The sequence below is a fragment of the Suricata suricatta genome, chromosome X (genome assembly GCF_006229205.1).
Source record: "Suricata suricatta isolate VVHF042 chromosome X, meerkat_22Aug2017_6uvM2_HiC, whole genome shotgun sequence".
NCBI classification, from domain to species: domain Eukaryota; kingdom Metazoa; phylum Chordata; class Mammalia; order Carnivora; family Herpestidae; genus Suricata; species Suricata suricatta.
In genome coordinates this window covers 52242547-52268814 of record NC_043717.1, presented here as the reverse complement: position 1 = coordinate 52268814, position 26268 = coordinate 52242547, and the positions used below count along the sequence as shown (strand labels likewise).

Below are 26268 nucleotides of genomic sequence, written 5' to 3'. Positions count from 1 at the left end.
CCCCTCCCGCCAGTCTTGCACCAATCAGGCCGCCATGCCTCCACTCACCCGCCCAACCCCCCTCAATCCCAGGAGGCCTTGCAGCAACAGGCCTAGACTCCTCCCCTTCCTGCCAGTCTTTGCACCAATCAGGCCTCGATGCTTCCACTCACCGGCCGAATTCCCGCCCCCGCCCCAGCCCCAGGGTGTCTTGTAGCAACCTGCCCAGACCCCCTGCCGGCCCCCGCCAATCTTCCACCAATCAGGCAACGAAGCCTCCACTCACTGCCCACCCACCCCCTCGGTCCCAGCTCTTGCAGCAACCGACCCAGACACCTCCCCACCGCCATCAGTCTTGCACCAACCAGGCCTGGACACCTCCACTCACCCGCCCCCCAACCCCACAGGAGACCTTACACCAACAGGCTCAGTCAGACCCCGTCCCTCTCCAACCCATAGCCAGGCTTGCACCATTCAAGCCTCAGAACCTCCACTCACCCGTGCCTCCAACCCCTCCTGTCCCCAGGTCTTACACCAACTGGGCCTCAAAATCTCCACCCTTACAGCCCGTGGCTCGCCACCGCGAGCAGATCAGGCATTGACACACACCCCCCCCCCACTCCTTCCCACCCTCCATTTGCCCCCATTTCAACCCCCTACTCTGACCTCAGTTGGCCAGCTGACCTTCCCGGATCAGGCATCGAACACCCCCATGCCCTCACCAGCACGCCACCTCCCCCGCTTGCACACCCCCACACCATCTCACTCTGCCAGCTATTCTTCCACTGCTCAGGCCTAGAAGCTCTGGGCAACAATCACAAATCCCTTGCTCCCTACAATAATCGCAGGCCACCTCCCCCAGGCCACTTCTCCCTCAGGCCCCGTTCCTCATCTTCGCTTTAGCAGAGTAAACATTACTAACGAGGCTTAAAACCGCTTCTTCCACAAGCCTTTTTTTAAAGTGGAAACAGGCGAAGTATTTTGCCATAATCTGAGTAGTGTCCAGGGCATATGGCGGTCCGGATTTTAATTAAGCTCTCCTCAGCTAGGATGAACTTCAAGATCCCTCCCGCTTCAGCACTCCACCTCAGCCCCACCAAGCCACCTACCTGCTCGGGCCACCTCTGGTGTAGCTGATTGTTGCTCACCTCCAACCGCCAGTGGACAGTGTGGGAGTTCTGGAACAACTGCGAGGGAGGCCTGGCGCAAGCCCTTTTATAGGCTCAGCCGGCTCAGCGGGAGGTAGGAACTGACGTATTCCGCTCCTCCCTGTACCCACCTATCACAGTGCAGTCTCGAGTCATATTTGAACGTCGCGGGCTACGAACTCAAATTTTGCGCCCAGACGCAGTGCTTCCGGAGTCCGGTCTATCGCTTCCACGGGCGCTGCTTGTTTTGTCATGAAAGCGCCATTTCGTGCAGAGCTCAGGTCCCTGAGCCCGTTTCTGTAGTTTGCCGATCCCTAAAATAAATGTTTTGGGTGACACAGGAGAACTGGGCTGAATCTTCCCACAGAAGTTTCATCTCTGTGAGAATATGGATAAGCAAGCCCCGGCTCCTTTCTTGAATCGCCCAAACTTCTAAGCCTGTTTGCCCGCCCTCCCAACTATTCTGAGCTAGGAAGAAATGGGGGAAGGCCACCTAGACCCCTAGATAAGAGCAAGGCAGTAATCCAGCAGTGCCTGGCAACACTGAACGGTGACATTTGTTCCCAGAACCCTCCAAACCCTGAAAATAGAGGGGTTGGTTACTTCAGGCTTTTTGGCACTCACTCCAAACACACCGAGAAAAACATAAACCGGGGAAGTAAATGCTTTCTGGATGGTGCCTGTTTCTCTGGCAGATACTCATCCATTTCAGAATTTAAGCATTTAACCAACAGAATACAAATAAAGCCTCTTTGCATTTAAAGACATGAATTTTATTATTATATTAATATTTCTTTCATGCTGGGCACTGTTCCAAGTGTTTTCTGCGGATTTGATGCTTAAGACTCCTTAAAAAGTAGGCAATATCAGCACTCCTTTAAGAGAGATCACGTAGCTAGAAAGTGGCAGAGCTGGGATTCAAACTCCAGCAGCCCTACTTTCAAAATCCAAACTCCTAAGCACCAAACTGCCTGCATATATAAACGTATTCTGAATGGACAGGGAACTAGTTACAAGGGGTTTATCATTATAACCCTATCTCTACAACAAACTTGCAAGTTCACCTCTATAAGCTTCTTCTATAAAAATGGGGGTGCCCAAACTATGTGCCTCAGAGGTTTGGGCTAAGAACCTGAATGTTAGCTATAGTTAATATGAAGAGGCCTGTGTGCTTCAAGTAAAAAAGTGGGTTAGGATGGGAATCAAATGTTACACAAGCTCATTCAGGACACACCAGCAACTCCTTTAGACTGAAGGCAGGAGGAACTGAAGTAGACTGAAAATAACCCAGGCAGATTTATAACATAGAAAAGAGGAGGAGTAAGAATGTTTATGAGTAGCCTACTGGACACCTTTCCACCCACACCACCTCTTAGGGAACACACACCAGTCCATTTAGGGATCTGAGGGTCATAACTCACAGAAATTGGGGGGGGGGCGGGGAGTTAAATCAGAAGAAATTTATTTTTTTAATGTAAGCACTATGCCCAACCTGAGATTTGAACACACAACCCCGAGATCAAGAGTCACTTGCTCTACCAACTGAGCCAGCCAGGTGCCCCTGAAATTTTATTGAAAAAAAATTTTTCCCATTTATTATCTCTGAGAAAACAGGCAGCTAAACAGCCTGCTCTGGTCCCTGATGCACGGATGGATGTCCTCCCTCATACCTGTGGCTGAATTCAAATCCGGAGCATGAATGGGCCACACAAAGAGCCATAAGCAAAACAAAAACAAACATGAATGGGTGTGCTGGGAGTCACAGGCTTTGTCCTCATCCTTCGGGGCATATGCCAGCCCCACCCCCTCTACCACACCTGGCTGAGAAAACTAAATATTTCTTAGTATTGAAGCTACCCTAGGGAAATCTGGCCCTTTTGTTGCTTGCAGCTGTTCAAATGTAAGTTTCATCACTGGATGACCTGATTATTCTGTACAACGCTCAATGTAACAGAACACAAAAAAATACATCAGCCACATTAAGGGCAAATCATTCATTTATTGTTTAAGGATCGCAAGACAACATCTGGATTTCTGTAGCACAATTTAAATTTTTACTTTTTTGATAAAGCGGAATATAATAGAAAAAAACAATTAGTTTCCAATAATATCTATATCTCTATTCAGAATTAAGTCTTCCACAGACATGTTACCTGGAAACAAAAGCCTATTACAATAAGCAAAGCTTCAACCAGAGCGGCTACTTTTCGTGCCAGGAAAAAGTTCATCCCTATAGGAGGAATGATGTGCTATGTAAAATGACTGTAAGGCCACAGCCTTGAGGGCACTGGAAGTATTTTATCCTATTCCACATGAAGTAGTTTGGTGAATTTCAAACATCGGTTTATCTGCAACCATGCTGGCAACCTTTAACTGACCATTCGTTTGGGTAAAAAATAAATTAAATCCCTAAACTGATGTTTCTTGATTTACATTGTTAAAAGGTATACAACAGTTCATTACCATGTATGTAATTCTGGCAAGAATTACATTTGAGACTCCCTGCTCAGATTCTGGTTAACAGTAAGAATCTTTTAGAAACCCAAGTTCTTATTAATCAATAATTTGTCAACTAGGATACATTCAGACATCAGCTGCAACTACAGAATAGGTGCACTGCCTCAGCGCTTTGGAAAGACATTAGAATCTAGAACACTACTAGCAGACAAAAAATTATCTGTTACTGGATAGCCGAAGTACAGTACAGCAACAAAACATGTATTCATATATTGGCTTGTTTACGCCTCAAGCCCTCGATCCTTTGTTGAAATTCAATAATTTTATTCCTATGGTTTTTAATAACAATAACTCAAGCTCCAGGAGGGCTAAAGTCTACTTTGTACTCCAAACCAAGTAGCAGTGCAGTTTGCTACACTGAGGCTGATCCATACAGACTTCAAGACCAAGTCCAGAAGATCGTTATTATATAATACCCTAGAAGGTCTGAAAAATAATTACTCATTTACACAGCTGGTCCTTCACAGCTTTTTACCTATGATTTCTGATGAGCATTATTCAATGTACTGAAGATACCTGTGACTTACTGATCAAATATGTGAATACTTATACTTACCTGGGATTTCATTTCTGCTGAAAGAAATAGGAAGAACAGGACTCACTTAAAAAAACAAACTTGAGAAAGAAAGGTAAAAATCATATCACACTATCACTTCTGGAAGCAGCATAGAGGGGCGGTGAAAGGTAAAACACTGGTGAAACAGGTCGAAACTAGGCCCAAGAAATCTATATCATCATCAACGACAGTACCACAGCTACGCCCTGCATAATTATCACTCCTAAGAATTTTCATTTGGCACCAGATGACGTGTTTAAGAGAAACACTCTGGGATGCTTAAAATCAGACTTCGTTTCGTTAGCTGAGTTACAGGAGAAAATTTAAAGTGGGGGAAGGGAAGAGCAGGAAATGGGAAATGGACCAGAAATAAACGTTTAAGTCATCATCTAAACCAACTAACTGATCACTGATAGTTCCAAACATTAGGTCAGACACTAAAACGACTGATATAGGCTCAAGTGGTTTATAAAACCTATAAAAAGACTGCACCTGCAAAGTTGCCATTAATCTGTGGAGTTCAGAAACTAAAACAAGGGGCAACATTTTAGCTTAATCTCAAGAAAATCATATACACTTCACATGAATAAAAATACCTGAAACCAAACATTTTTAAAAGCTCCAATACCCAAAATATAAAGAAAAAAATTAATTCAGAAGACTCGATCAATCCATGGAATCACAACAACAGCTGGACAATCTTCATCTCCCCTCAACACTAACCATCCCATGGAAGACCAAAGGAGAGCAGACCTTCCAGACCTATGCACCACCTGGTCGCTGCAAAATTCTGTGGAGATTCCTTGTGGGACAGCAGTTTCCCAACTTTTGTATCTCTCCCTAACATGCAGGAAGCAAGTCTGGCTGTGCTATTCTATGATCATCTGTCACCCATCTGCAACACGGCACTGTACAGATAAGTAAAAAGTACGTTATCTAGTTCCCTTTCCCCAGAAGGTTGAGGCTCAGGTACAGGGGAATAATCTCCTGTTCACAGTCTTTATTTAGGCCGACTCAGTGACTTCAACAGGTTTAATCATGTGATCAGGTTTGTTGCCAGCTGCATAATGCTCCCACATCTGTAGATAGAGCCGCTCTAGTTCCATTGTGTATTGTTTGGTGTTGAATAGAGGGCTAGATATTCTTTGCTTCCAGACTTTGCCACGGATTTTCTTCAAGCTAGGCAAGAAAAGAAAAAAGAAGCAAGTTCACAAATCAAGAGCAGAAACTCATAACTAGCCCTCATAAATACCTAGTTACCTCTGTGGTAAAATATATGACTGAACTTCACACAGTTTTCTCTCCTGATTGGCCACCCTGACCTCAATGCTGAAAAAGTAAAGGGTCACAGCTAACATAATGCTAACACTTATAATCAAGTTCACCTCCATGTCCTCTGAAAATAGTTCGTTCCTAAAGAAGTATATGCAAGAGACACCATGCTTTCCCCCATGTCATCGCATTGCTACCTTTAAAATAAAGAATTGGCAAGGACCCGTGCCTATTCCTACATATTACTGGTTAGAATGTACACCGCTTACCCTTTTGGTAAGCGATTTACCAATGTGTGCGTGAAGAAACGAAAATGGCCATAGCCCTCTGACCTATCACGAACACCTTTAAATCTACTCACAAGAACTAATCAGAGATGCAGACAAACTTGGCCATGTAAAGATGTTCACTGAAGCATCATTTTTAATAGCTAGAGCACAAACATCACATGAAGCATTCAATTTATGAATATTTAATGAAATAGGAAAAATACCCTAGAGAATAAATGTACTACATCTACTGCCATAATTTTCCACTTAAATACTGTTTATTTAGATACAAAAAAAAAGTTTTCCAGGGCTTCTGAGCAGCTCAATCGGTTAACTGTCCAATTCTTGACTTCGGCTCAGGTCATGACCTACTGGTTCGTGAGATTGAGCCCCGTACTGGGTTCTGTGCCGACAGTATGGAATCTGCTTGGGATACTCTCTGCCTCTCTCTCTTTCTCTCTCTGCCCCTTCCCTGCTTGCACGTTGTCTCAAAATAAATAATAAAAATAAACGTCTTTAAAAAATTGTTACTGATATCACCAAGACCATGGTTCCGTTCAGAGACGGGAAAAAAGCAATTGATTCTTCTGGGAAAAACTGAAAAGAATTCTCTACTCCTTTTCTAAAAACATAATTTGTCACAAGATTCTTCTTCTATGGAGAGAATTACTACTTTAGAGCAAGAAGCTGGAACGCTCCTGTACGTTTTTAAAAGCAATAAAAAATTTTCAATGTCTATTGTGACAGAACTAGTACAATGCGTACACATTATTATTGGCCTCAACCCAACCATAACCATATGAACGCTACCTTCCAAATAAAAGTACTTATGTACTCTTATCTTATTTTTCTAAGTTCTCTATGTTGCCAGGAGAATGGTATGGTACGTCCATATGACCAAATACTCATTTAAAAAAACAAAGTACTGTTAAGACTTACAACGTTATACTAAGTGCAAAAAAACCTTCAGAGTACAAACTGTACAGTTTAATTTATATAAGGTTCTAGAAAGGCAAAATGAAGTTATGATGGGGGAAAAAAATCAGAACAGTGGTAATCTGAGGGTTGGTGTACAGGACAAACTGAGTAGGAACTGAAGGAAATTTCTGTAGTGAGGATAACGTACTGTCATGCACTGTGGGTTTGGGTTATAAAGGAAATGTTTCAAAACTCAAATTTAAGATTTGTGTATTTCACTGTATATAACTTCTGCCTCAAAAGAAATTATTACACTTTAGTTAACGATGTCCCTTCTGAAGTATGTGAGAGTACGGATGTGTGCAATTTACTTCAAAATCAATCAAAGAAGGTGGACTGCTAGATGGATAGAGGAATAAATAGATGAGAAGATACATGATAAACTAGTCAGATATTAGTGGTAAAATCCAAGCAGTAGAGAAGTGTTTATTATAAAATTGAAAACTTTTATAACAAAATGTTAGGAAAAAGTATTGTATGAAACCAACTAAGCTCTAAAATTTTTTTTAAAATACACTAGAAGATTTACTATATAGTTATCTCTGAAATGACGGACACCTATCTTAATTTTTTTAATGGGTGGGCTCAAATTTTCAATCATTTTTCTTAGATGTGTATGATGTTCAATGGAGAAAATTTTGAAAATAATAAATGTTTCACATCTCTTGAATGCTTACAAGAACTTGTAAGTACATTACATGGAACGCCGCTTTTTAATCTTCATGTCTCTGCAAGGTAGGTACTATCATTTATCTACATTTTGCAGATGGAAAAACCGAGGCACATAGAGACTAAATTGCCCAAAGTCACAAAGCTGGTAAGTGGGAGAGCATGGATTCATACCCAGGCAGTCTAATTCAAAGAGCTTCCTTCTTTAAACTTCCCTAGAATATGCTACTTCTCAGAAAAACACAAAGAAAGAAATTACTCATAACACCCAAAGAAAAGCCTCATTTAAGAGAGAAAAACTACTTCATTGTAGGGCTAATGCATCACTCATCTAAGCACCACCGCTCTAATTCCCACCCACTTAGGGCACTGAAGTTATGCTTTTTCTTTTTTTCCCTTTTATGCTACAGAGTGAAGATTTGGCACTATTAGCATCAAAGGTCTGTTGTTTTTTTTTTTAAGGTTCTTAAAATCTTTGAGGAAGGGTTGCACCAATTTACTCACTGTATGAAAAGGCCAACTCCCTCAGTGCTCACTCAATGGTATCATATTAAAAATACTATATTTTGTAGGCAAATAACAGGCATACCACAATGTGATTTTCTATCTATACTTCTACTATAGAGGTTGAAACGTTTTTCCTCTTAACAGTTTGTATTTCTACTTCAGTGACTTGTCTGCTCATTTCCTTATTTACTTTCCTATTAAGGAATTTAAGTTATGAATGTTCTTTAGTCTTTCTATAGCCAGGCTACTATAACTGGACATCAGAAACAAAAAGATTTTTTCCCCCTCTTGCCTGCCTTTTAATTTTCTTGATTCACTTTTATTCAGCCATTTATCCTTTACATAGTAAAACCTATTGGCCACTGTGTTTATGAAAGTTTACAAAGTTCTCTCCTCTAGAGATCATACAACTAATTCACCTATTTCATATCAGCCACCTTTTGTGATTTCATTTCATAACAGCTATATTCCCTCTAAATTTTCCGTATCTATCTCCTTTACCATATAATAAATTCACTCATGAAAGTTTACTTACTATTCTAGATCGGTTCCCAGTTTCACAGCTATGTCTTCATATTCTTGTCTATTTTTAGCAATAAGCTCAAGACAACCTAAACAAGTGAGCTGGGAAGCTGCAACTCGAGAAGCGAGAGTCTCTCCTGTAATAAAAAAAAAGAACTGCATGTCTGAGAATGTAAACAGCACAGTTACTGTTATTAATGTTAAGTACCCACATAATGCAGAGGAGAATGAGGCCAAGTGCTGAGATGTTAACAAAGCTCGTTTTTTAATCAGCTTGCCCTAAACGCTCCTTCTAATACACAAAATTTCACCTAAAGAGGTCTCCCCCAAAGGAGATTTTAAAAAGAACGAGTGGCTCAGTCAGTTAAGCGTCCAGCTTCAGCTCAGGTCATGATCTCACAGTTCGTGAGTTTGACCCCACGTCGGGCTCTGTGCTGACAACTAGCTCAGAGCCTGGAGCCGGTCTTCCGATTCTGTGCCTCCCTCGCTCTCTGACCCTCCCCTGCTCCTGCTGTCTCTGTCTCTCAAAAATAAATAAAGCATTTAAAAAAATTAAAAAAAAAAAAGAAAAAAGAACAAGGAAGGGGCACCTGGGTGGCGCGGTCGGTTGAGTGTCTGGCTTTGGCTCAGGGCATGATCTCACGGTTCATGGGTTCAAACACTACGTCAGGCTCTGTGCTGACAGCTAGCTCAGAGCCTAGAGCCTGTCTTCAGATTCTGTGTCTCCCTCTCTCTCTGACTCTCCCCTGCTCACATTGTCCCTTTCTCTAAAATAAATAAAACATTTAAAAAAAAGAGAGAGAGAGAAAGAAGGGCACCTGTGTCACTCAGTTAAGCATCTGGCTCTTGGTTTTGGCTCAGGTCATGATCTCATGGTTTCGTGAGATCACCCGCACTGGGCTCTGTGCTGACAGCGTGAGCCTGCTTGGGATTCTCAGTCTCCCTCTCTCCCCACTGCCCCTGCCACTCACGCTATCTGTCTCTCAAAAGAAATAAACATTTAAAAATATGTTAAGAGGAAATAAAAAATAAATAAAAGGAACAAGGAAGGGGCACCTGGTTGGCTCAGTTGGTTAAGCGTCCAACTCCTGATTTCAGCTCAGGTCATAATCCCAAGGTTCATGAGTTTGAGCCTCGCATTGAGCTCATGCTGACAGTGGGGAGCCTGCTTGGGATTCTCTTTACCTCATCCTCTGTCCCTGTCTCTCTCTCTCTAAGATAAATAAACTCAAAAAGAAAAAACAAAATAGGGGCGCCTGGGTGGCTCAGTTAAGCGTCTGACTTTGGCTCCGGTCATGATCTCGCCATTCGTGGGTTCGAGCTCCACATCGGGCTCTGTGCTGACAGCTCAGATCCTGGAGCCTGCTTCAGATTCTGTGTCTCCCTCTCTCTGCCCCTTCCCATTTATGCTCTTCCTCTGTCTCAAAAATAAATAAAAACATTAAGATAAAATAAAATAAAATAAAATGGCCGAGGAAGATTCCAATGATTTATCAGCACCTCACCTGGCATAGTTACCATGGGTGTTCCTGCCCAGAGGACATCCATCCCTGTGGTGTGCCCATTACAGAGCGGAGTGTCCAGGCAGACGTCAGCCAGCTGGCCTCTCCTGACATGTTCCTCTTTGGGAGCAACAGGTGAAAAAATGATACGGCTCTGGGGAAGTCCCATGTTTTGCGCATATTGTTGAATATTAGGTTCTCCTACTGCTGGAAAACGCAACAGCCACAGCACACTATTGGGAACCCGCTTCAGAATCTAAAAGGGGGAAATAAGAATAATTTTTAATAGCAGCTCCACCCTCCTCAAGAAAGGCTCCCAGAGAGCTAATAATTCTAGTAGCCTACTGTGAACTCTGTCTTCCCTTCATAGATGAATTAGATCAACTGAATCATACGTTCCTGTTCTGCTTATCTGTCCCAGAGGTCAAAGAAAGAAGACTGATTTAAGACACAAAACAAGTTACTAATTGGCAATATCCAAGATGGCTGAGTCCTGTGGGAATTATTACTGGTAGTGGTTTTTGTTGATGAGATAGAAATTTTCCATTTCAAATTTTAAATCTCCTACCATGACACAATAAAACCAGCTCACACTTACCTGACTTTATGTGCTTAGTCAAGATTAGGTGTGAACTGACTTTCTGTAAAGGACCAGAGAACAAATACTTTTGGCTTTGCAGCCACATGGACTCTATCAGAACTACTTGATTCTGTCCTGGTCACTCGAAACAGCCATAGACAACATGCAAACAAGTAAGCCTGTGTGTCAATAAAATTTTATTTACGAAAACAGGCAGTGTGCTGGATCTGGTCCACAGGCCATAGTCTTGCCAACCCCTGATTTAAATCTACATCTGCTCAATGTTACCAAACAAGTTTACTATCCCTTCCCTGAAAGACAGAACAGATGGATTTCAGAATTCATACTTCAGATTTTTAAAAAGAAGTACAGTACATATATATTATATAACAGCTTCAGCAGCAACTCCCTGTAAACAAACACATGAGTACCTCTGCACTGAGATGTAGGAATATTCATATTGGATGGAACAGATAAAAGACCAAAAAGCAGCCTAACATCAGTTCAGGCAGTTCAGGCAGCTGTCAAAAAGATTTGCCACAAACTTCTGAAAAAGCTGTTCTGGATGTTTTTTTAACACTTAAGAGTAAAGATTAAGGGATAGTAAGCCTGTACTCATCTGCTTCCTCTTCCACCCACACCTTTCCTTTAAAACACACACACACACAGGGGAAAAAAAAGCCAGTATCAAAAAGAAAATCAAGAATTCTTTCAGCCCTACAGAAAAAAAGCCAGTTATGGATATTCAAGTTTAGAACTTTCAGAGGTCTTGCTTGTGCAAACTGGTCTGATGAACAGACTGAGAGGTAACGGCATAAGTCAATTCCTTCTTAGTTATAACTATACGATACTGCAAGAATGTTAAGCCCGGGCACATGTACATGACACTTTTGCTATCAGTTTAGACCACGGGTTGGCAAACTAGGCCCTGGAAGCCAAATCTGGCATGTTGCCAGGTTGGGTAAATTAAACTTTATGGGAACACACCTATACTCACTCATACATTTACACAATGTCTATGGTGTCTTCCTGCTCCAATGGCAAAGTTGAGCAACTGTAACAGAGTATGAGCTGCAAAACCAAAAATATATACCAGCTGGCCCTTTAAGAAAAAGGCAGCTGATCCCTGGTGTTGAATACATAAATTAAAAAGGCTCATAATGTGATACATAGATTGCTGGAAGGAGAAATCAAAAATGGCTGAAAAATCGACTACTCTTTCCAACATTCTGGAAATGAGCACAACAGCTACTGAATAGGGATGGAGGGCAGCCTCAACAAGACGGCATACATAATACAGAATCTTTACTAGTCTCTAGACGTGAATAATGAATCCATACATACTCACATTTGCCCACATCTGCAGAGTAGAAGGGTCAATTTTGTATAACTGATTAAAATTACAGTAGACAATGGCATCTTCTGGTAACCCATACTGGGAACGGGTGGTTACAATAATGGTACGAGGAACCTCCTCTCCAGTGGCAGCTTTATTGTTGATCTAGAACAAGAACATGATTACATTTAGAGTCAGCATAGTCTCAAATGACATAATACTCTATGCAGAAAACCTGAAAGACTCCATCAAAAAAATCTTAGAACTGACACATGAATTCAGCAAAGTTGTTGGATTTAAAATCAAAGTACAGAAGTCTGTGGCATTTCTATATACCAATAATGAACCACAAGAGAAATCGAGGAATCGATCCCATTCACAATAACACTAAAGACCATAAAACACCTAGGAATAAACCTAACCAAAGAGGTAAAAAAATCTGTATGCTGGTGGCACCTTGGGTGGCTTGTTGGTTGAGCATCTGACTTCAGCTCAGGTCATGATCTTGTGGCTCTTGGTTTTGAGCCCCACATTGGGCTCTGTGCTGACCAGTCAGAGCCTGGAGTCTGCTTCAGAGTCTGTGTGTCTGCCCCTCTCCTGTTCCCACTCTCAAAAATGAATAAACGTTTAAAAATTTTTTTAAAAACCTATATGCTGAAAATGATAGAAAGCTTATGAAAGAGACTGAAGAAGGCACAAATGGAAAAACATTCCATGAGCATGGATTGGAAGAACAAATATTGTTACAATGTCAATACTACCCAAAGCAATCTACATATTCAATGCAATCCCAGTCAAAATAGCATCAGCATTCTGGGGAGCCTGGGTGGCTCAGTTGGTTAAGCGGCCAACTTCAGCTCAGGTCATGATCTCGCAGTTCGTGAGTTTAAGCCCCACATCAGGCTCTGTGCTAACAGCTCAGAGCCCGGGTCCTGCTTTGGATTCTGCATCTCCGTCTCTCTCTTCTCCTCCCTGCTCACTCTCGGTCTCTCAAAAATAAAGAAACATTAAAAAAAAGTAACACCAGCATTCTTCACAGAGCTAGAACAAACAATTCTAAAATTCGTAGGGAACCAGAAAAGACCCTGAATAGCCAAAGTAATGTTGAAAAAGAAAACCAACGCTGGAAGCATCACAATTCTAGACTTTAAAGTGTATTACAAAGCTGTAATCATCAAGAGAGTATAGTACTGGCACAAAAAGCAGACACATAGATCAAAGGAACAGAATAGAGAATCCACAAAAGTATGGTCTACTCTTCGGCAAAGCAGGAGAGAGTATCCAATGGAAAAAAGAGTCTCTTCAGCAAATGGTGTTGGGAAAACTGGATGGTGACATGCAGAAGAATGAACCTGAACCAGATTCATACACCATACACAAAAATAAAACGGACGAAAGACCTAAATGTGAGACAGGAAACCATCAAAATCCTAGAGGAGAAAACAGACAAAAAGCCTCTTTGACTGCAGCAACTTCTTACTTGACATGTCTCTGGAGACCAGGGAAACAAAAGCAAACATGAACTATTGGGACCTCATCAAGATAAAAAGCTTCTGCACAGTGAAGGAACCAATCAGTAAAACTAAAAGGCAACTGACCGAATGGGAGAAGAGATTTGCAAATATCGTATCTAATAAAGGGTTAGTATCCAAAATCTATAAAGAACTCACCAAACTCAACACCCAAAAAACGAAAAATCCAGTTAAGAAATGGGCACAAGACACAAACACTTTTCCAAAAGACATCAAGATGGCTAACAGACACATGAAAAAATGCTCATCATCATTCTTCATCAGGGAAATACAAATCAAAACCACAATGAGCTATCACCTTACACCAGTTAGAATGGCTAAAATCAACAACATAAGAAACAACAAGTGTTGGTGAGGATGTGTACAAAGGTGAACTCTCTTGCACTGTTGGTGGGAATGCAAACTGGTATATCCACTTCAAATCCAGTATGGAGGTTCCTCAAAAAACTAAAAATAGAGCTACCCTATGATCCAACAATAGCACTACTAACTACGTATTTATCAAAAGGATACAAAAATGCTGGAGGGTTACATGCACCCCAATGTTTATAATAGCGCTATCAACAATATCAAGATTATGGAAAGAACCCAAAAGCCCATCAACTGACTAATGAAGAAGATATGGCATGTGTGTGTACACACACACACACACACACACACACACACACACACACACACACACACGGTGGAATATTATTCAGCGATCAAAAAGAATGAAATCTTGCCATTTGCAACAAGGGGGCTAGACTAGACTACATTTACAATGGTAAGTGAAATAAGTCAGAGAAAGTAAATATCATTATGATTTCACTCATATGTGGAATTTAAGAAACCAAACAGATGAACATAGGGGAAGGGAAGGAGAATAAGATAAAAAGAGAGAGGGAGGCAAACCATAAGAGACTCTTATTTTTTTCTTTTTTAAAGTTTATTTATTTTGAGGCGGGGCGGGGGGGGGGGCGCACAGAAGAAAAAAATCCCAAGCAGGCTCTGTGCCACTAGCACAGAGTTTGATATGGGCCTCTATCATGACTTGAGCCGAGATCAAAAGTCAGATGCTTAACTAACTGAGCCATCCAGGCACCCCAAGAGACTCTTGAAAACAGAGAACAAACTGAGAGTTGCTGGAGGTGTGCTGGGTGGGGGGATGAGCTAAATGGGTAATGGGCATTAAAGAGGGCACTTGGGATGAATAAGCAATGAATCACTACTCCTGAAACCATTATTAAATGTTAATCTGGATTTAAATTTAAAAAATTAAAAGAAAGATAGCATAGTCTGGTATTTAATTAATAAAGAATGCTTAAGATGCCAAAAAGTATAATCATTAAAAGTCATGTCATTTCAAGTATGAGAAAACTTCATGACATCTTAAGTTAAAAAAAGGGAAAATGTTACAGAATTATCTTAATTGGGGGTGGTAAAGACTACACCTTGAAATTTATCACTCAAACCAAAAAGTTCTTTTAAAAACCCTATTAATCCAAAAGCAAGCTTTTGCTCACTGTAATAAATGAAATGTCCTTTTCTAAATCACACCCATCCTTGAAGGCTAACTTTAAATTATTCCTCCAAATTATCTCTACCCCTCACATTGATCATCACTATTTCTAAGTATGTACACATTTAAAGTCTTATAATTCCCACACCTCTGGGTACTGATTTACATTATGTAACTATTCCGGGTGTGTATGAACATTTCATACACTTGGGCATTGTGCTCTACGCTCAAAATTCTTTGTCCCTATGCATGTCAAAAACTCTCTCCCTCTCTCTCTCTCTCTCTATATATACACACACACACACACACACACGTTTTTCTTAAGTCTAACAAGTCTGTCCTATTTTTTCAATTGACAGTTAACCAGAGATTCAGAAAACACACCACCGTCTTTTTAGCCCAATATACACTTTAAGTGATTATTACTAATTCCTTTATCTTAACAGGAGCTGGCCTGAGAGAAGAGAGATCATTTTGAGCACCCTTGGTATGAAATGTTATACCACTAAAACTGTTAACTCCTAAGAGATCCTTGCCTTCTAATCTCCTGACAGTACTACATATTCAAACATGCGATATATATTTATTGAACATATACCAGATTACTGTGGCTAAGACATGAGCCCTAAAGTAATTGAATTCAGTGGAGAATACAAACACAGGGAATTATAACATGTTGTGCTAGATGTAAAAATATAACCCCAACGTTACAGAAGCAAAAAAGGTAGGTACCAGCAGAACACGGAAGGTGAGATTAGCGATAAGGATAGGAATGAATTCCTAGAAAAGCTGCCTGAACTGAAAGTCTTAAAAAGTAGGGAGACTTGACTAGGGAAAGACTGAGTTACAGAAGCAAGAAACTGTAGGAGATCTACAGATAATTCACCGTTGGTAAGAGGAAAGCCACAGGCAGGAAATATTAAGATACCGTTAACACAGTAGACCCTCATTAAGTGACCAGCTGGCTGAATCCAAGAGATGTTTAAAATAAGACAAAGCTGGGGCTCATTCGGTTAAGCATCGATTTCAGCTTAGGTCATGACCTCTCCGTTTGTAAGTTCAAGTCCCGCATCAGGCTCTGTGCAGACAGCTCAGAGCCTGGAGCCTGCTTCAGATTCTGTGTCTCCCTCTCTCCCTGCTCCTCCCTCGCTCATGCACTGTCTCTTTCTGTCTCTCAAATATAAATAAACGTTAAAAAAAAATAAGACAAAGCTATAGAAGCTGCCAATTTCCACTGATGTTTTATTTCCTCTCCTATAAAACAGGGATAATGATGCTTACTTATGCTTTCTGGAATTCTGAGATTTAAAGGAGATAAATGAATACTTGGTGGTACATATTACACTATTTTTCTCTTCTTACCTGGGTGGTTGCTAGTCCGTTGCTAATACTGAATCCATTAATTGTTATCTGGATTTGCCCTCTATTAATCATTTCAATAACTGCTTCTGCAATAGTATTCATAGGAATAACAGGCATATTAAGAGCTGTATTACTGCTGTCCCCATTGTCTCCTCCATCAGGACACTTCATCTTTTAAAAAAAAAACAACAACAAAATGTATCATTAAGGGAAAAAATCCAAAATGCAGATTAACTTTATTTCAATGACAATACTGAGCAGGTTCTGACCTTGACAATTTTCACATCTGGCAGACTATCAAGAAATGCTTTGAGGTCGATGCCATTCAGAACAATCCGATTGTCATAAATGTGCCCATTGGACTTAAAATCGATGACTGCTTTTTTCTACTCGAAGAAACAAAAAAGTTTGAGACATGTATCTGTTAGGATAACATAGAGACAAGAGCAAGGAAATAAATGACTATGGTTCTTTGCAATCCCCACATAGAACTGTTTCTCTACCTACCTTCAAGTGAGGGAACATATTAGCATGATCACCAATAAAGAAAGTATGTGGCATGTAAGCCAGTTTCTCAGAATACTGCTCAGCAACTTCAGCTGGAGAAGTTTCCTGATCGGTGATGATATAATCCATGAAAAGCGCACCACTAGTCCCAGGGTATCCCAGCCACATAGCCTAAAAGAGAAAAAAATTAGGCCAAAAACCAAAACCTTCATCAGGAGTCCTAAATTAAATAAGTAAACAAAAAAACAAACAAGGAAGGTTGACTTCTTTAGCCAAGAGGAATTAAGTAGTATTTTAGACTAACCTTCTAAGTGCTAAAATGTTTTTCCAATTTACAAGACAACTATTTGTACCCAACCGTGAACTGTAGGTCTCCATACGCATGTACCTGTGGGCATTGTGTTCTGCACTCAAAATCCTTTGTCCCTGCGCATTTCAAGAACGATTCTTTTTCTATTTTATTTTACAGAGAGTGCAAGCAGGGGAGAGGGGCACAGGAAGAGTGGGAACAAGGAGAGTAGGGGGAAAAAAGAAGAGAAGGAGAGAGTGAATGGGAGGGGGAGGGGAAAAGTGGGGGAGGGGAAAAGTGGGGGAGGGACAGCAGGGAGAATCCCAAACAGGCATGGAGCCTGACACGTGGCTCGATCCCATGACCCTAGGATCACAACCTAAGCCAAAATCAAGAGTTGGACACTCAACCAACTGAGCCACCCAGGTGCCCCTATACTTGTGTTCTTAAGTCAAACAGGTTTCAAATGCCAGATAAACTGGGGGTGGGGGGAAGAGAACCACATCACTGTCTTTTTAGGTCAATAAACATTGTGAGTAATTATCATTAACTCCTTTACCTGAATAGGAGCAGGCCTGAGAGCAAAGAGTTCATTTCGAGCACCCTTGGTATAACCATTCATATTTACAAGGATGTGTATACCATCCTGATGGATGCGATCAGCAGCTTTTCCATTGCATGGAATCTATGGAATAAAAAAAGAATTCACTATATATAATCTCAAAGTAATTCAATTAGCTTTTTTTTTTTTTGAGAGTGAGTGAGCACAGGAGCATGAGCAGGGAAAGGAGGGAGAGGGAGAGGGGGAGAGAGGGGGGAGAGTGAGAGGGAGAGGGGGAGAGAATGAGAATGAGAATGAGGAATGAGAATGAGAATCTTAAGCAGGCTCCACACCCAGCAGAGCTTGATGCAGGGCTCCATCTCAAGATAGATCTCACAACTATGAAATCACGACCTGAGCCAAAATCAAGAGTCGAATTTAACCGACTCAACGACCCAGGTGCCCCTTAAACCAATTCAACTAGTTTTAATGGCATCAAAGAACAATCAGAGTCACAGGTGCAAAACAGAACAACACAAGTTACATTAATGCATGGTAAAAATATGGCTAACTGCCATTAAAATGGGCCCAAAACATTACAGAAACAGAATACAGAGGAAGGAGAGTTTACTTTTAGACTGAATGGATAACAAGGCTTCACAGAGGAGCTGGCATTTGAAATGAGTCTTCAAAGATGGGAAAGAGCTTGAGGCAGTTAGAATAAAATCTCGACAGAGAACACTATGAATAAACAGTCAAGTGCATCGTAGATTTTTAAAATCACTCCTATTTGGTACAGGGTATATGTGAGGGGAAACGGTGGGTGAAAAGTATTGGCAAAAAGGTTGTGCTCAGACTTAGAAAGACTGTGAAGGCCATGCTGAAGAGTTTAGACTTCGTCAATAAGCAGTGAGCCATGGAACGTCTCAGAAGTGGAGGGCAGTATGCTTCTTGGGTCACAAACCATCTAAACCCTACATCAAAAATGAGTAAGTATACTCCCAAAGCAACAGCTACACTGTCAAAGATACATATTATTTATTAAATGACAAGAATCTCAAAACCATTCTGCTGGGATTCAATGATTGATTCGTGAATTACTAGATACAGTCTATAACTGCCTATCTCTATTAGTCACCAAAGTGGCCAACACTCTGAAGAAAAAACTCCAGATTCAGCAAATTAATTCCTCCACAAGTTTCGATCTTTCTTAAATATTTACTTATTTTGAGAGAGAGTAAGTATGTGTGTGCGCACAAGCGGGGGGGGGGGGGCGGGGGGAGGGGGGAGACAGAGGGGGAAGGGGGGGGGGGGGGGGGGGGGGGGGGGAGAGAGAGACTCAGAGACTCTCAAGTGGTCTCCTGGCTGTCAGGGCAGAGCCAGACATGGGGCTCAATCTAACAAACTGACAAACCATGAGATCATGACCAGAGCTAACATCAAGAGTCAAACGTTTAACCAAGTGAGCCAGCCAGGCACCCCTCACTCTTAATTTATGCTCCTAGAAATAGCAATAGAGCAAGTATGGAAATAAAAATAACCAAAGGCAAAAGCCCACAAAGATAGATGAACAATCATCCAAAGTTCATCTATTTTCCTTAAATAACCTATGTATTCCTCTTCCAAGCCACCATTTTGATCAACTTATTCAGTTAATATTAAATATCTACTGTCATAAGAGCTGGCTTAATCCCTAGAAGCATTTAATGTCCAAACACAGATAGACCACATTTCTATTTCATTTGTAACATCAGCAAAATCCATGCTGATTATAAATGTAGTAGTTGATGTTAAAAATACCTGTCACAAAAAAATACAAGGTATATGCCAAGAGTTTTATTCACTATTTGTTCAAAATTAAGTTTGAAGTGTACGAGTTTCACCTACCTGTGAAAGATCAATGAAATGATTGGCTTCTGCCATCACTTTCACTCTGAAGTTTGTGCCATCATCTGGGCTTAGGGCATAACAGAATACCTGAAAGGCAGCAGATAGTATATTTAAAAACCTTGGCTCAATGAGATATGGAAGCAACCTACTAAGTGTCCATCAATACAGGAATGAATAAAGAATATGTGGAGGGTTTGTGTGTGTACACACATGCAGACATACAATGAGACATTACCATTAAAAAATGAAATCTTGCCATTCATAACAACATGGATGGACCTAGAGGATACTATGCTAAATGAAGTAAGTCAGACAGATAGAGACAACTGCCATACGATTTCACTTACATATGAAACCTAAAAAACAAAACAAATAAGCAAAAACAAAAAAACAAAGAGACTCATAAATACAGAGAACAAACTGGTGGTTGCCAGAAGGGAGGGGAGGGAAGAAGATGGATATAAAACAGATGAGGGGGATTGAAGGGAACAAACTTCTGGCTATAAAATGAGTCACAGAGAGGAAAAGCAGAGGGAATATAGTCAATAATATTTAAGAACTCTGCATGGTAACAGATGGCAACTACACATATTGTGAGCATTTCACAACATATATATATTATATATATATATATATATAATATATATATAATATATATAAAATTGTGAAACCGCTATGTTGTACACCTAAAATTCATATGATATTGTATGCCATCTATATATCAATTTAAAAATATTAAAAAGTAAGTAAAAATCTTGGCTCGAATCTTTCAAAAAGACACTAAGCTTAACACCTAATGAAGACAAAGCCACAAATGAGGTTTTAATAAAATAAACAGTGTCTCTAGACAAACACTAGTCTTACCTCAAATTTATCTGGATTGTGCATGCCTGGAATAGACTGCATAAGGTGAGAAGTAGGATGATTCCCAAAGTCAGAACTCACATAGCCTACACGCAGTCGACCATCACTGAGCTTCAAGTCTTTTGGATGTTCGTATGGTGGTTTATGAAGGACATTAATCTGCCAATGGAAACCAATGCATGTTAGTAAACTTGAATCTATACATTAATCTAGGAAAATTGATTAAAAGCAAAACAAACCTATACCTCACACCTGTTAGGAATGGTTTGCTCAGAATATTTAATTCATACAGCCAGTTCAATACAATCTTAGCAGTTTGCATGTTCTTGAGGCCTATGAAATAGCCTGAGCAAAATCTAAAACATGGAGAAAGGAGGCGGCGTGGACAGCGCATGACAAACCCTGCATTTTAGAAAATTCTTCAGGGAAAAAAAAAAATTCTGTAGGAAAGCACTTTTTTTTAAAGGTATTTTTAATGTTTTTATTTTTTTTTAATTTTTTTAAATGTTTTATTTTTGAGAGAGAGAGAGAGAGAGAGAGACAGCATGAGCAGGGGATGGTCAGAGAGAGAGGGAGGCACAGAATCAGAAGTAGAATCTGTCAGCACAGAGCCCAACATGGGGCTCAAACCCACAAACTGTGAGATCATTACCTGAGCCGAAGCCGGATGCTTAACCAACTGAGCCACCCAGGCGCCCCTGTTTCGTTTATTCTTGAGACAGACAGAAAGCGAACGGGAGGGCAGAAACAGAGAAGGAGATACAGGATCCCAAGCAGGCTCCAGGCTCTGAGCTTTCCATATAGAGCCCAAACTGGGGCTCGAACCCACAAATCATGAAATCATGACCTAAGCCGAGGTCACACGCCTAACTGACTGAGTCACCCAGACACTCCAGGAAATAATTCTAAAATACAGAATTACATCTAGCACTCCAATCTATTCTGTTGAGTGAATTCCCACCTTTGACAAAGTAGTAATCTAATTCTCAAAATGGAATATCTAATACCAAACACTTTATTAAACATATGGTTTCTGGGGCACCTGGGTGGCTCAGTTGGTTAAGCTTCTGACTTCGGGTCAGGTCATGATCTCAAGATTTGTGGGTTCGAGCCCGGCATCAGGCTCTGCGCTGACCACTAGCTCAGATCCTGTGACTCCTTCTCTCTCTGACCCTCCCCTGCTCACGCTGTCCCTCTCTCTCTCTCTCAAAAATAAATAAAAACATTTTTAAAAATTAAAAAATAAATAAATAAACATATGGTTTCTGAACTGCAAGAAAATGCTATCCATCATATTGTTAGGTTCTGCCTTATGGGATGGAAGGGGTTATGATCGAGACAGACATAGCAGTAAGGGCTTCTACGATGGCTGACAAAGTCTCATTTCTCAACGTGAGTGGTGTTCACCTTATGGTAACTCATTAAACCATATACAATTGATCCACGTCATTTTCTCTATCTGTATTTTACTCTGCAACAAAAAAATTAAAACAATCGCACCTTATCCAAGCAGAGGTTCCCATGCCTCTCAGCAATAGCCTTCCTGAAGCCATGAGAAAGAGGATATAGCATACTATGATGAGGATGCACAGAAGGCAACCTATTCTTCTCTAACTGGTCAGCCACAATACTGACCAACTTCTTCATTCGCTCATCATAGTCTGTCCAATCACAGACAATCTAGAGGAAGCAAAAAGAAGTTATTGTACAGAAAACCCAAGTTTAACAATTTATGTGTGTTTGGCCTAATGTCAGATAACCCTTTAAAGAACATAGTCTCCAGCCAGGCTTGGATTAATATGGCACGTAACAATTAAAAACTGACTGCAACACCGAAAGCCAATTACTGGCCTATTATTCTTTACCTGCAGGCAATGAGCCAAGTTACAATAAGCATCAGGAAAATCAGGCTTAAGTTTCAGAGCAGTTCGGTAAGAAGCTATTGCTTCTGGAATATTCCCTGAATCCTGGAAATAAATAAAGTGGAATGGTTAAAACTTGTCCTAAATTTAAACATTAGGTGCTTAGATGCACACATAATAAACAGTAGTACCTTATGAATGGAAGCCAAATTGCTGTGTGCATCTGCAAATGCAGGGTTAATCTGAATGGCACGAGTGTAACACTGCAAGGCTCCCTGAACATCCTGCATCTCCTTCAGAGTGTTTCCCATGTTAGAGTAGGCATCAGCAAAGGTGGGACTAATTCTAAAGGAGAAAACCAACATTTTATTGATCTCACACAAAAGCCTTTAACCCTCCTAAACGTTAATCGAGTCCGATATTAAAAGTTATTTTAGGGGCGCCTGGGTGGCTCATTCGGTTAAGGCTCCGACTTCGGCTCAGGTCAGATCTCACGTTCGTGGGTTCGAGCCCCGCATCAGGCTCTGTGCTGACAGCTAGCTTAGAGCCTGGAGCCTGCTTCCAGTTCTGTGTCTCCTTCTCTCTCTGCCCCTCCCCGTCTCATGCTCTGTCTCTCTCTGTATCAAAAATAAATAAAAACATTTTTAAAAAATTAAAAAAATAAATAAAAGTCATTTTAGGGACGCCTGGGTGGCTCAGTCTGTTAAGCATCTGACTTCAGCTCAGTCATCTCACGGTTCGCGGGTTCGAGACCCATGTCGGGCTCAGTGCTGACAGCTCGGAACCTGGAGCCTGCTTCGGATTCTGTGTCTCCCCCCTCTCTCTGCCCCCCCCCAAATAAAATAAAAACATTTCAAAAATAAATAAATAAAACTCACTTTAACACAAGCCAAACGTGCCAAACACCAAACGTTTAAAAAGTGAGAGAAAAAAGTCATAATAAAAAGACTGTGAGCACCTTACCGAATAGCCTCCTTATAGTGCATCAGAGCTTCCTGAAGTTTTCCCTGCTGTTGCAGTACGCTTGCTAAATTTGAATGGGCAGCAGCAAACTCTGGGAAGACCTATAGGGTCAAGACGATACCGGAGGTTTAAAAAAACTTCTAAAACAGCAGTAGTAACTTACCATAAGAACTCTGCCCAAATATATGGAACTTTATATCCCTACATTTCGGTCTACCTTTCTCTAAGTCTACTCATTCTTCAAAGCCAAAGAGCTCAAATTCGATCTCTTCCTTTATTTTAGATCTCTCCTTATTTCAAACTATGATGAGATAGATCTCTCTTCATCCCAGTTTATGCTGATAACTCCAGCATCTCTCTGAAATCTCTTTTAACCTCCTACCAGACCCAGCAACCACCACTACAGCTATCAGGCATTAAACTTATATACTTATTGGTAACCTCTCTTGAACTGTAGCTTACTAATTTTTCTGTGATCTTATCTACTCATAAAATAATGAACTCAATGTAGGCACTTTCTTTTTTTTTAACATCATTTTTTTATTTGAATAGTTTATTACCAAGTTGGTTTGCATATAACACCCAGTGCTCTTCCCAAGTGCCCCCTGCCACGACCATCACCCCCTTCCCCTCCCCGTCTCCCTCTTCAGCCCCCAGTTTGTTCTCAGCATTCAAAAGTCTCTCATGATTTGCCTCACTCCCTCTCCCCAACTCTTTCCCCCCCCTTCCCCCTCCATGGTCCCCTATTAGGTTTCTCCTGCTAGACCTATGAGTGACAACATATGGTATCTGTCCTTCTCTGCCCAACTTATTTCGCTTAGCATGACATCCTCCAGGTCCATGTAGGCACTTTCTTGAATGTCGCACAACACTTCACTCACACCATAGTTACTCAATTACTAGCTTAATGAATGGTTCGACCACTATTTTTACAAGAGGTGGGTGAAATGGCGAACTTTTAACTGCCTTTCCTCTATTATCACACAGACAAAATACCCATCCACACCACCCCACTCTGAACATACTTCCAATGCTTTACGATATAAGCGAACTGCCTCTTCAATGTTTCCCTGTTCTCGTTTGATATTGGCTAGGTTATTCAGAGAGTCTGCATGGGTAGGACACAACCGGAGAGCTGTATTATAACAATCTTCTGCTTCAGCAACCTAGAAAACAAATTATGCAAAACGTCCACAGAGGAAACACAGAGCCACCACTGATATTATTCTAACCACTGCTTAGTTAAGCCTAATGGCTTGTAATATTCTAGAAAATAGGTCATTTTTGCTATTCTCCTCTCAACCAAAACTCCAAAGTGAAACTATTTACCACCTCAATACTTAATAACAGGGGCGCCTGGGTGGCTCAGTTGGTTACGCGTCTGGCTTTGACTCAGGTCATGATCTCGTGATTCGTGGGTTCGAGGCCCGCATCAGGCTCTGTGCTGACAGCGAGCTCAGAGCCTGGAGCCTGCTTGGGATTCTGTGTCTCCCCCTCTCTCTGACCCTCCCCTGCTCGCATTGTCTTTGTCTCTCAAAAATAAATAAAAACCATAAAAAATTTTTTTAAAATACTTAATAACAATATGTACAAAAACAACTTTTTAATCCTATCAAATAACAAAGAAACAGACTGAATAAATGTCCTTACACTGCCCTTCTCTTTGAGAGCATTGGCTAAGTTGCAGTAAGCGTCAGGGAAATGTGGTTGCAGTTCAATAGCTCGCCTGTAGGTGTCTATTGCCAGATCTATCAGGCCTTGCTCATAGTATACACAAGCCAGGTTGCCGTGCACCACTGCGTGATTTGGACTCAAGCTGAGGGCTCGAAGGTAAGCTGCCACAGCTCTGAAAATAAAAAAAATGAAAAATAAAAAAAACACACAGAATGCAACTAACTTTCAATGGCTGCTTCATTACAACTAGTTCATGTTATATATTTTACCAAAGTATATCAATTATATAATTCATGCTATACTATACTTAACCTCAAATCAAAATTCACCTTTTTATTTTTACACTGAAAAACTTTCTATTTCCACATAAGAAATAAGCCCTCTCCTGACAACAACAAAAGTCAAAAGTCAGGATTTACTTAGCTTTATGAATCAAATCAAAGAAATAATTTAATCCAAAAGAACCATTTTGGGGCGCCTGGGTGGCTCATCCAGTTAAGCGTCCAATTCTTGATTTCGGCTCAGGTCATGATCACGTGAACTCGGGACATTGAGCTCTGCACAGGGCTCTGCACGGATAGTGCGGGTGCCTGCTTGGGATTCTCTCTCTCCCCCTTTCTCTACCCCTCAGGTGCCCATCCACGCACACTCTCTCACTCTCTCTCCTCCCCCAAAATAAAAAAATAATATATAAATAAATGAATAGTGACCATTTCAATAGTTTACAAGAAGAGAAACGTCAACTAAATTCTTAGTGAGAAGGATAATGGCTTTGAGAAAAGCCAACAATGAAAGGTCAGGCAACAATGCCTATAAATAAGAGGTACCACAGCAAACATTATGAGGGAAAAGCAACATACTAGGAAAAGGAAAATGTCTTCATGGACAGCTGTGGTAATTTCAGTCCCAAGTCTCAGGTGTCAATGCAACAAAGATTCAAGAAAATTTATCAGATAGAATATTCTCTCACCGGTCAAAAATCCGTGCCTCTTTCAAGACATTTCCTAAATTGATATAAGCATCCAGAAAATTGGGGTCAAGAGTGACAGCCTAAAAATTACAAGGCAGCTATTAGAGCAAGTTAGGATTTCAGATGAACTTTCCAATTACAAGTTTTTATTGTGAGATAATTTTAGGCCTCCAATTACATTTTCTAATATAATTAAATCTTATTTCTTTCACTGAAAAAAAAAAAACCCAGTCATTTTAGTACCCATTCATTATTCACAAATCTCAAGGTTATCAAAACAATTGCTCATGTAGAGCAAAATGTGTCCTGAAGGGAAAAATTTTTAATTGGCTCCATTCCAAATTTAATGAGCTAAATACTTCTAATGGTTGGCCCTATTTTATTCAAAATTAATAAGGTTAAGTTGTTCTAGGGGCACCTGGCTGGCTCAATCAGTAGAATATGTGACTTTTGGTCTCAGGATCAGGGGTCCAAGCCC

At 40.7% G+C, this 26268-nt stretch overlaps 1 protein-coding gene across 3 annotated transcripts in view; it reads right to left on the bottom strand.

Moving 5' to 3' along the window:
* Positions 1 to 3106: 3106 nt before the first annotated feature.
* Positions 3107 to 26268, bottom strand: part of OGT (O-linked N-acetylglucosamine (GlcNAc) transferase) — a 38400-nt gene continuing 15238 nt past the window's right edge. For all 3 annotated transcript variants that reach the window (XM_029929410.1, XM_029929411.1, XM_029929413.1), the window contains 17 exons: positions 25791 to 25870; positions 24797 to 24992; positions 24172 to 24312; positions 23147 to 23247; positions 22375 to 22528; positions 22187 to 22288; positions 21822 to 22001; positions 20322 to 20480; positions 19455 to 19544; positions 17586 to 17711; positions 16738 to 16908; positions 16500 to 16616; positions 16231 to 16401; positions 11848 to 12000; positions 9923 to 10175; positions 8431 to 8554; positions 3107 to 5379 (listed from right to left, as the gene is read on the bottom strand). In XM_029929410.1, the coding sequence (XP_029785270.1) occupies positions 5205 to 5379; positions 8431 to 8554; positions 9923 to 10175; positions 11848 to 12000; positions 16231 to 16401; positions 16500 to 16616; positions 16738 to 16908; positions 17586 to 17711; positions 19455 to 19544; positions 20322 to 20480; positions 21822 to 22001; positions 22187 to 22288; positions 22375 to 22528; positions 23147 to 23247; positions 24172 to 24312; positions 24797 to 24992; positions 25791 to 25870 (2493 nt within the window). In that variant the 3' untranslated portion in view covers positions 3107 to 5204. The remainder of the gene's footprint in view (positions 5380 to 8430; positions 8555 to 9922; positions 10176 to 11847; positions 12001 to 16230; positions 16402 to 16499; positions 16617 to 16737; positions 16909 to 17585; positions 17712 to 19454; positions 19545 to 20321; positions 20481 to 21821; positions 22002 to 22186; positions 22289 to 22374; positions 22529 to 23146; positions 23248 to 24171; positions 24313 to 24796; positions 24993 to 25790; positions 25871 to 26268) is intronic.